This window comes from Aptenodytes forsteri, unplaced genomic scaffold (assembly GCF_000699145.1).
Source record: "Aptenodytes forsteri isolate BGI_AS27 unplaced genomic scaffold, ASM69914v1 Scaffold482, whole genome shotgun sequence".
NCBI classification, from domain to species: domain Eukaryota; kingdom Metazoa; phylum Chordata; class Aves; order Sphenisciformes; family Spheniscidae; genus Aptenodytes; species Aptenodytes forsteri.
In genome coordinates, this window is record NW_008795046.1 from 635,007 (window position 1) to 645,618 (window position 10,612).

General features: G+C 39.6%; 1 protein-coding gene across 1 annotated transcript in view; it reads left to right on the forward strand.

Annotated features, from left to right (window-relative positions):
• The window catches only part of CRY1 (cryptochrome circadian clock 1), a 17,598-nt gene extending 10,099 nt beyond the window's left edge, over window positions 1-7,499 (forward strand). Inside the window, exons 7-13 of the mRNA XM_019471453.1 lie at window positions 853-1,004; window positions 1,101-1,303; window positions 2,101-2,202; window positions 3,278-3,370; window positions 4,536-4,607; window positions 4,703-4,810; window positions 6,835-7,499. Of these exons, the coding sequence (XP_019326998.1) occupies window positions 853-1,004; window positions 1,101-1,303; window positions 2,101-2,202; window positions 3,278-3,370; window positions 4,536-4,607; window positions 4,703-4,806 (726 nt within the window). The 3' untranslated portion in view covers window positions 4,807-4,810; window positions 6,835-7,499. The remainder of the gene's footprint in view (window positions 1-852; window positions 1,005-1,100; window positions 1,304-2,100; window positions 2,203-3,277; window positions 3,371-4,535; window positions 4,608-4,702; window positions 4,811-6,834) is intronic.
• The last annotated feature ends 3,113 nt before the right edge of the window (window positions 7,500-10,612 follow it).

The window sequence follows — 10,612 nt, forward strand, 5'->3', positions numbered from 1 at the left end:
ATGTCCCCTCCCTTCCTCCTTCTTCCCCCAGCTTTATATGCTGAGCATGATGTCATATGGTATGGAATATCCCTTTGCTCAGTCAGGGTCAGCTGTCCCAGCTGTGTCCCCTCCCAGCTTCTTGTGCACCCCCAGCCTCCTCGCTGGTGGGGTGGTGTGAGGAGCAGAAAAGGCCTTGACTCTGTGTAAGCACTGCTCAGCAGTAATGAAAACATCCCTGAATTATCAACACCGTTTCCAGCACAAATCTAAAATGTAGCCCCATACTAGCTACTGTGAAGAAAATTAACTCCATCCTAGCCAAAAGCAGCACAGCTACCCTGAAACTCTTGAATTCTACTCTTGGGGCTCCTTGCATAGTGAAAGGTGCTGCGCAAGTTGAGGTATTCAGACTGACAATTTGAGTTTGAAATGTGCTTTTTATGTTCCCTGTTTTCTGGAAGTTTGGAAAGCTTACTCGGTTGTAATGTGATGAAGCAACTCTTCTGAAATCAACAAATGCCCCTTGCAAGCAGTCAGGCTCCAGCCATCCTTTGAGGATTTATTTTCTAAGGATGTGTTTATGCAAGAATGTGTAACTTCTTGGTTGTAGCTTTCTGAGGTGTCTACAAGTTTTGTTACAGGGTAAAAGCCAAACAGGCTATAACACTTTCGTTCTTGAGTTTGGCATTTAGGTAAGGATTTGCAGTTGCGTACTGAGCATTCTGTGAATGTTGCCACGTAAGAAAGTGTTGCTACGTTGAAGAGCTGGGTTTCCTCTGCTGAAATCAGAAACTCAGAACAATTCCTGAAAAAGTAGGTGTCTCGAAGGTGTGCCATGTTCAGGCTAACTTGTTGCTCTAATTTCTTAAGGTCTTTGAAGAGCTCTTACTTGATGCAGATTGGAGTGTGAATGCTGGAAGCTGGATGTGGCTATCCTGTAGTTCCTTCTTTCAGCAGTTTTTTCACTGCTACTGTCCAGTGGGTTTTGGCAGAAGAACTGACCCAAATGGGGATTATATCAGGTAACTCACAATCCAGAAATTGCAGCGATTCATGGATGTTGCTTAAACTGTCATGTGGCTTTATACTTAAAATGACCTTTTTATTTTTTTTTAAAGACGTTATTTGCCAGTACTTAGAGGTTTCCCTGCAAAATACATCTATGATCCTTGGAATGCCCCAGAGAGCGTCCAGAAGGCTGCAAAATGTATTATAGGAGTTAATTATCCCAAACCAATGGTAAATCATGCAGAGGCAAGCCGTCTGAATATTGAGAGGATGAAACAAATCTACCAGCAGCTTTCACGATACAGAGGACTGGGTATGGTTATAGGCTATTGGCTTTACTTATTTGAAAACTTCTCTCACCTTCTAGCAATTAATAATTTTGTCCCATAACAGTGGTAATCAGGTGTGAGCTCAGTGTGGTGACCAGGGTTGTGTATCTGAATAAATGAAAATATTAGCTGTAACCAAGAAAGGGAAGAAAGACCTAGAGTGGAGTGCCTCTTTCCAAAGCTTACCCGGGAATTTTTTTCCATGGGTTTTTGGAAGTTTTTTGGTTAAACTGGGTCTTCTGTGCATTCTAATACTCTTGTACAGATAGGTTTTAATACCAGTGATTAGAAAATTAACGTGGTTCATAACTTCAACCATACTGTATTTGCATTTGCAAATGCTGTTGCTCAAATAGAGACCAGTGCAACCTCTGGTAGCATTCTTCCTAGTTAGGAAAGACTGTCATCTTTGCTCCGAGAGGTAAACCACATGCACTTGTATTGCTCAGGAAGGTGTAAGCAGTCAGTGTATTCAGATATTGATTATTGAATCAGGATATGTTGCACTTCAACACAACATAGTGAATGCATGTAACTAATATATATTGGAAAAGTTATGCAGAATATTATGTAGAAAATGCCTGTTAAGTAATTGTGAACTAAAATTACTTGGCGAGATCCCAGAAGTAGGCAAGATGGAGAGGTGTTCTCCTGTTATAAAGGTAAACCACTTAGGGTGAGGGTGGAGAGTTGGCTACCATGAGGAAAAAAGCACGCTACACTTAATCTTTTTTTTTTTCCTGTCTTTCTTTATGGCTATTTATTTTATTTTGTTTCTTAGGTCTTCTTGCAACAGTGCCTTCTAATCCAAATGGAAATGGAAATGGTGGCTTAATGGGCTATTCACCAGGAGAAAGCATTTCTGGTTGTGGTAGTACAGGAGGTCCGTCAAATTCTTTCAATACATAGAATTATTGGAACTGAACCGCACAAACTTCTTTTATAATGCCCTTGGCATTATGTATAATAAGAAAGAGCTGTTTTCACAAGATAGTTTTCAGTGCAAATCACAAACATTTTCAAATTTATTCACTGAGTTTGGTAGTATTTGTATGAAGACAGCTTTAGATTTTTTTCTCAAACATGTAAGGATTTTTTAACCTGTTTTTTCTCCCTGAAAATTACTTATTAACATGTATCAAACGGTTTGATTTCAAAAGCATTTGAAAGTGATTTTTCTTCTAGAAGTCTACAAGTATCCTGGTATTTGTAATAAGGAGTGATTTGTGAATTTTCCAGTCAGAACTGTTTATTTTGTAAAGTTTTCTAATGCTAGCATTAGATCGCTTACTGGAATTTAATTCTACAATAATGTCAACAAGATGGTGGACAGTATCTGAAAGAACTTAATATAGAATTTATCATACAGTTTTGATGAAAATTACTTTAGACTGTTAACATTCGTATTGTAACATACAAAGACTAGCATTAACTAGTTACTAAGAAAAAAAAAAATAAAAACAGTATTAACATTGTCTAAATCCATGGTGCATCAACATCTTGAATATTATGTACACCTTGGACTCCTCATTGTAAAAGGATACAGCAGAACTGGAAATTTACTGGCTTTGTCTTCTCCTTAGGCTTTAGTCAAGGTTAGAAGCAGATTGTGGAGGAAGATGGACCTTATTGTTCTCAGCCAGTATGGTTCCCCCTGAAGAGTTAGTCTAGACTCCTTAAAGCTGGGTGCTTGAGCTTTTATTTCTTTTAAGTTGCGATTTAGAAGACAGGAAGGGCTTAGTTTAAAAAATTAACATTATGTGCACTTTTTTCTCCTTAAAGTGTATACATATATACTTAAATGTATACATTTACTTAACGCTTTTCACATCAGAAACGTATCCATTTTGTAGGAGGTGTGTTTTCATCTGAATTTGCAAGCGTGAATTTGGAAAGACAAAAGCATTAGAGCTTTGGACCTGTTCTGTTATGTTTAAGTCTTTTTCCTGCCTCTCCAGGAGCTCAGCTGGGAACTGGTGATGGTCATACAGTTGTTCAGCCATGTGCCCTGGGAGACTCCCATATAGGAGCAAGCGGAATTCAGCAGCAAGGTATTATGGCAGCGCCTGTCTGTAGAGGATCTCCGAATCCTTGCAACTATGGAAAAACAGACAAAACATCAAAATAACATGGATAGATTTTTTTGGTGACAGCTGCTGTCTACAATTTAAACTGGCCTTGTTTCTGTTCCTGAAACATAACAATTATTTCTTAGAGTGAACTTGCTTGTCTTGTCACTTTTATCTCTAAAATGCTCATCTAGAACAGCATTCGTATGTTTTCAGTGGGAGGGACCACAAGTGTGACTAAACAAAAATTAATAAACATTATCCTAGGTTACTTTAAATGAAAGATACTGAAAGAAAGAAGTTCACTTTGTGTATTTGATAGCAAAATTTGCATGTTATCTTTCCCTGATTTCACTACCACTCTTTCCATATATAATAGATTTCCAGAGTTTTGTGTGGATATTCTCATATTGTCCACAACATGAGAATATTTTTGTGGCAAATACAGCAAATTGTTGTTACTTACTTTATACAGAAACTTAAGCTGCGGTTTGTGATAGATCAAAGTTGCAATCAAATTTAGCACAACTCTTTTTCTTTGCAGTCTTAACAGAGGTTGTGTGTTTACTGATCATGAAAGACTGTAATCTGTGTTTTGTTTAAGCCTCCAGAACATAACCGGAACACCACAACTGTTCAGAATAAGAAACCTTGCAACTGCTTTTGCTAATTTGCACTATTTATGCAGAGCACTCAGTGTCAAGGTTACCAGTGGATAGTTTACGTGAACCAGAAAATAGTTTGCATCTTCAAGTTACTTGCATAACAGAATAATAAAAAGGATGAGGAAACTTGGCAGAACAAATGTTAAAATTTATAACAACTTAGAATTAAAGTGTTTGGATATATCAGCATTCTGCTTGTTGCAAACATAATGCATAAATATGTACGCACTTAATATTGTTCACTGTGCCTGTATAAGTGCATATATATTTAAGTGCATATATATTTAACTGCTGTAGACTGCCATGAGGCTTTTTTTTTTGCATAAGATTTCTTCTGCGTTCAGGATGGTTTCTGGCGGGATTTTTCTTGATGGTGGAAAATAAATCAATTGGCTCCTTTTTGTTGTAAAGAATGTAATTGTACACTTGCTTGCAGTTCTAAATTTTATTTATTATAATAAATATCTACTGTATCTGAACAGGTTACTGTCAAGCAAGTAGTATCTTACACTATGCTCATGGAGACAATCAGCAATCACACTTACTGCAAGCAGGTAATTTAAAGAACAACAAAAAAACCGAAATGCTTTTCCTGAATATATAAAGGTGCGATAGAGTCTTAATGTAAATACTGGTTTTAAATTATCAGGAAGAACAGCCCTTGGTACTGGCATTAGTGCAGGGAAACGCCCAAATCCAGAAGAAGAAACTCAGAGCGTTGGACCAAAAGTCCAGCGACAGAGCACAAATTAAACTGGTAAGATCTGAGAACCTTAAAGTTATCCTGTTAATGAGTAAATTCCTGTACAGATTTTGTCTATGATAACATTTATATCACTGCAATGCAAAGGATCATAAATTATTGCTGTAAATATTTCAGTTCCAGGTACTGTACAAACAAACAATACAAAATCCTGTCTCTAGAGAATTTACGAAGCATGAGATAGGAAGTAGTTATAAAAATAGAACCAGACCGAAGATTATCAGACACAGATCGAGGTGTTAATGAAAAGGATGTGGATAAACTGTGGTTTCATATACATTAGCAGAGCTGCTTACATAGCTTCAGTTACTCTCTGCTCCCACATCTCACCGTAAGTTGTGCCAGCAGCACTGTTTCTGTGAACGTACGGTGACCTGAAGCAGAAGACTAACACAACTTAAAAGGAAAGGCTCAGGGCCTGGATTAGAGTTTTAGACATACAAGTGGACTAAGCAGAACACGTTTTAGAGAGAGACTGCAGAAAACCTGCAAAATGCTGATGTAGTTATTGCATGCAAAGATGTAGGGACAAGAAAGATTTGAAGACTTGAGCATTTGTCATTGGTCTGTAACCTAAGCAGGGTGCTCAGATTGCCAAAGTTTGTCAGGAAAAGCTGTGGTGAAAAGTACTTGAATTTGGAGAAGGAGGCATTGCTAGATAGATAGACACAAACAGGTGTGACTGTGTAGAGAGAAGCAGTAAATTGGAGAGAGAGTTTGACTTGTGTGAAATCATCAACATAGAGAAGATAACTGGATTTTGTGTTTTGGATAAAGTTACTTAGAAACAGGATAGAGAAAAGAGAAGGCCAAAGATGTTATACCCCTTCCCCCAGGGAGCTTGATTTGAGAGGAGTAAGGAAGATGACCTGAAAGACAAGTTAAAGAGTAATTACTTATGAGGAAAGCCAAAGAATGGAGGGCTGTCTGAAACAGGAGGGGACAAGATTTCAAGACTAGGAGCGTGGCTGCATAGATTAAAGGTGGTTGACATGTCATTCCATCCTTCTCTTTTACAAAAAAACAAATAAAATTAAGAGTTGGTCATTATGGGGTTTGAAGAATAAGTAAGAATAGCACATAGGTGAGAGAATAGCACATGGAAAGATTTTGGTGGAACTGGAAGATAGGGATTCCATACAGCAAGTATAGAAGATGCATTCAGCACCTCTAGAGATAAAAAGGGAAATTCAATCCACTTCATTTGGATTTGACAGCAAGATCTAATTTTTCTTGTTATGTGGTGTCAGCACTTTGACAAAGTTATTGCGGTGCATTATGAACAATTGCATTGTACTGATTTGACTCAGTGAAGAACCACAGCATTGTTTCCATTATGCCTGTGACTTGAAGTGAGCTGAGACCTTAGCGATTGATCCATCTGCTATTTTCTCACGTACTGGAAGCACTGTAAACTGTGCTTCTGTGTTCTCAAACTGGTTTCTGGTACTCGGATGGGCCTGAGTGGAACGTAATTCCAGGAGAGTCCATGTTTCAGTAGCTGTCTAATCCTTAGTATGTGTAGATTCATTCAGCATCCATGTTTTGTATTGCAGAATTCCTTAGGTGCTCATGTCTGTGTAGAAGAAGTGCCTGCAGAGCGAATGTCTGGTTCCTGTCTAAGCTCTTTTTCAATTGAGAGACAGGTTGGACGGGTTTCTAGTTTGGCAGAGAAGACTGATTTAGTTAGGGGTGTTCAAAGCATGCTGCAAAAATATTATAGTCAAATACAAAAATCAGCCAAGATGATACTCAAAAACACTGCTGGCGAAAGGATGTGTGCCTTCTGAATAGCACTGAAGTACAGAGGATGTTGGGTTTCTCTTTTTTTCCTTCTTACCCTTTTGGCCTCTAAGGGATAAGAAATAAGAATTCTGAGTATTTGGGCCAGTACAAATGGGGACAGGGCTTCCTGCACTGAGAAGGGGGGAAAGAATATTGGTCCCTTGAATTATTTCTGCCTTCTTCAAAGACTCACAACAAACTGCTTAAGAATATTTTTTTCTTTTTTCTTGCAGCATTATTGGAAGAGAGGATAACTACTCAAAGAACACACAGGACAAAATTCCTGCTACTGTGTATTGGAACTAAAGTGTTGTGAGAGTACTTGTACTAAAATGACGTACTTTTTCATAAATTATTTTCAATTGTTCTCAGTTGTTGTAAACAAGTCCAATTTTTAGAATGCATTATTTCTAACTGGCATTTCTATGGTTTTTAACTTTTTAATGACACTTTCACAAAGGGCAAATTAAGTTTTGTATATAAAGTATTTGGTGAAGAATTTGATAACAGTGTAAATATAAACATCCATGATTAGCGATAGACCCATCAATATATTTTTGATAATCTTTCATGTATATGGTAGTAGGAAAAGCTGTAGTGTTGTTCTGTAAAATGGATGGATATAGAAGGTTTTGAAGTTTTAAAATTGTTATTCTTTTTAGATTCCAGAACTTGACCTCTATATGATCAACTTCATATTTTCATAATGTAAGTGCTTAGGTCCGTGTTTAATCAAATACAGTAGACTTGTAACCTTTATTAATCACATCTGTATATAAGTCATATGCCAATTTTTTTTTGAGTTGTAAAATTTTCATGTGTATGTCCAGTCCCTGTACTTCCCAGTTGCCTTGTTCAGTAATGACATACCTTGTTAATAAAATAAAATTGTATATATAGATACATATGTCTGTCTTTTGTGTACGCTATTGCTCTGGTACATATTTCCAAACAAAACTCTTTCAGGAAAAAAGGGAAATGTAATTTCTAGACTTAATCTGGAAGCCATAAACAGTGAACTATGTTACCTTTCACTTCAAGTTTCATGATACTGAAGCAAAACACTATCCAAATTATTCAGGCCTTCTTGTTGAAGTTGCCTGTGTGCATGTATTCTTACCATTGAATGTTTTTCACCAATGTATTTATTGAGTACTTCTTCACAATCTAGGGTGGGTTTGTTGTTGGGTTTTTTTTGTTTGGTTGGGTTTTTTTGCTATAACTCCAATTTGCTTGATAGCCCGGCAGTCTTTCTTGCACTGCAGCTAATTTGCTGCTCTTCGAGGAAGTTGATTTCTAAAAAGTTGATTTTCTAAAAACACATCGGGTTTGCTGACTGCTCAGTCAATACTGTCTCAGATGTTTAGTGATGTTTAGATGGTCTAAGTGTCTCAGACCGTTAAGGTCTCTGAAGAAGCAGTCTGAATTACCACATTTTACATATAACTAGGTCAGTTACCTACTTGAGTGGGTGCACAAATTAATTCTCATGTGGGAGGAGTTAATTATCTTGTTCTTAGTACCACATGGGTGACTTCCAGTCACGGGGCCCTTCTGTGTGTCAGTTTAAAATTCAGAGCAGATTTATGGGTTGACAATGTAGGCAGCAAGTGCCCTTGCTGCAGAATAAACTGCAGTGGTTCTGCCTGTTCCTAGATTTTAGATGATAATAGTTAATGTAAATATCTCTGCATACTGATTTGGATTCAACAGCAAAATCAAAAGTACTACTAAGAAAATACAGGCACGCTTACTGTCTTGAGGCAGAGAATCTTTGACTGATCTTGAAGAAAAAAAATCTCAGCAGTGAGAATGGAGAAGCAGATGCTAAGTATTTTCCACAGATCAGTCCAAGTAGAATGGAGGGGTTTCCTAGGGGCATACATAATCAGTAGAATAAACAATTCTTCTGTTCGTTTAAGTAGTCTGGGAGAAAAAAAAACACTATAGGCCTACACTGACTTAGGAAGTGTTTTATTCTGTCAAGACAAGATCATACTGGATTTTTTCTGCTGACTTATATTAAGAAATCATACCATCTAAATGCAATATTCCACCTAGCTTTTCTGAATGAATAGGCTATGAAACTCCCACAGAGAAACAGAAATCGAGGTGAGAACATATGCTTAAATATCACCTTTCCCCCAGCCAGTCTGGAAGTTCAATAGGTGAAAGAAGAAATTTCCCAAGGAGTTAATTTCTATGGTAAGTTAATTCCTCCCTCCTTAAATGCTAAAAGGAGGATTCCTCTTTGATGCAGGCAAGTCCTTAGATTAGCAAAGGAAAATCTGTGATGAAGATACTGTTTCACTTGCGTGCTGGCTTGAATTAGTTCTGGTGTCAGGACTGCAGTGGAAGAAACCGTCTAAGTAGGTTGGTGTGAGAGAGGGGAGAAGTTGCCTTCTGAGTAGCAGTAGCTTCATAAAAGCCCTTCGTATTCTTCCCTCCCACTAGTACTTGCTGTGACCACAGAAAAAAATAAAAAAGGCTGAGGCTTTGGCTGCACAGAAAAATTGACCAAAACTATTGTAACGTGTGGAGGTTTTCTCCCCCCGCCCCCGCTACCTCCTTGTGATTTTCAAGGAGGAGTTGGACATGCGTTTTAAACCCAGTATGGGTAAGGGCCAGGATCTTGGTTCTTATTAGACCTCTCCTCCAGAAATGGAGCTTAAAGTATTCTTCAAGAAAGCTCTGTTCACGAGGGATTTAGCTGGCCCTTCCCTGAGCTGGTAGGGGATGGGGAGAGGAGTGTTGCAGACTGATGGTTTTTGGAAACCAAGCCCCAGGAAAATGTACTCTGGAAGTGCGCGGGGACAACTGTAGCTGGTATTTGTGATTGAAAAAAATAACTTTCAAGTGTTTTTAAGCCTTCAGAAACCGAGTGTTTCCAAAGGAACTTGCGTGGCCTGTCTCGTACTGGTGCTACCTGCTTACGAAGGTTTCTGAAAGGAGGGGACCAAAAGGAGTTAAATTGAGAGCAAACCTGAGAGGGCCCTGCGGAGGGGATCCTGGGCTAATTTGGAATGAGAAGTACCTGTCAGTTAGAAATCAGAAATGAGTTTTATGCTGGGCTTAGCGACATAGTTGACTGGTTTCTGTTGAAGAAAAGTGACATTCACATGAACCTTCCTGTAACTTCGCAATCCTGTCTGTACTGGGCAGGAGCACGGAGCAACAGCGAGCTGCGATACGCGTGTTTACCACTTGCCCACCTTGTCACGAAACGACGGTTTGCAAACGAAGCCGGGTGCCTGCGCTGCTCCCCTGGGTGGTGGTTTGAAGCCTGACTTCCATCGCGGCGGGGCTCCCTGCAGCCGTCTGCGAACGCCTGGAGAATTGTATCCCTGTACTTACAGGTAGTTTGAGCTACTGAAAGAGATGCGCAGAGGTAAAAATACCAAAACCCCTTCAAGTTTTTGATGCATGTTTTAAGTAAAACTATTGTTGTTCCTTATCTATTATTAAGCTCTGTGAGCTTTATTATTTTAAAATTATACTTTAAAATTTTGTGGTAAATTAAACTAAAATGTTCTGTGCCGTGCATACACTTCAAGCGGTTTTTCCTCTTTGCTGTAACTGTAAAGTCAGAGCAACTCGGTCACTTTTTTGAGTATGAGGCGGAAGGAGAAAACCCATCGTTTACGTACGTTACAAGCTATACGAGTGTAGGCACCTGGAGAGGCAACGTCGTCCCCTGCCTGCAGCCGTTTGCGCAGCGACGTGACCGGCGTACGCCCTCAGCTGCTGCACGTCACTTGCAGTCGTGAGCGCACGGTGTGACGGGCGTGTGACACGTGACTCCGCCGCGACCGCAGCCCGCGAGGGCTCGCCTTGGCGCCCGGCCTCCCTCCGGCTGGCGCGAACTGCAGCTGGGGGAAGAGCGTTTCCCCGTCTCCAGCTCGCCTGCTTCTTCCCGCTGCTTTACTGCTCTCGGTCTGCAGATGGGGCTGCGAGCGCTGGGCCGGCCGGCAGCCCGGCGCCGGGGTGAGCCCACCGCCGGCACCGCCGTCT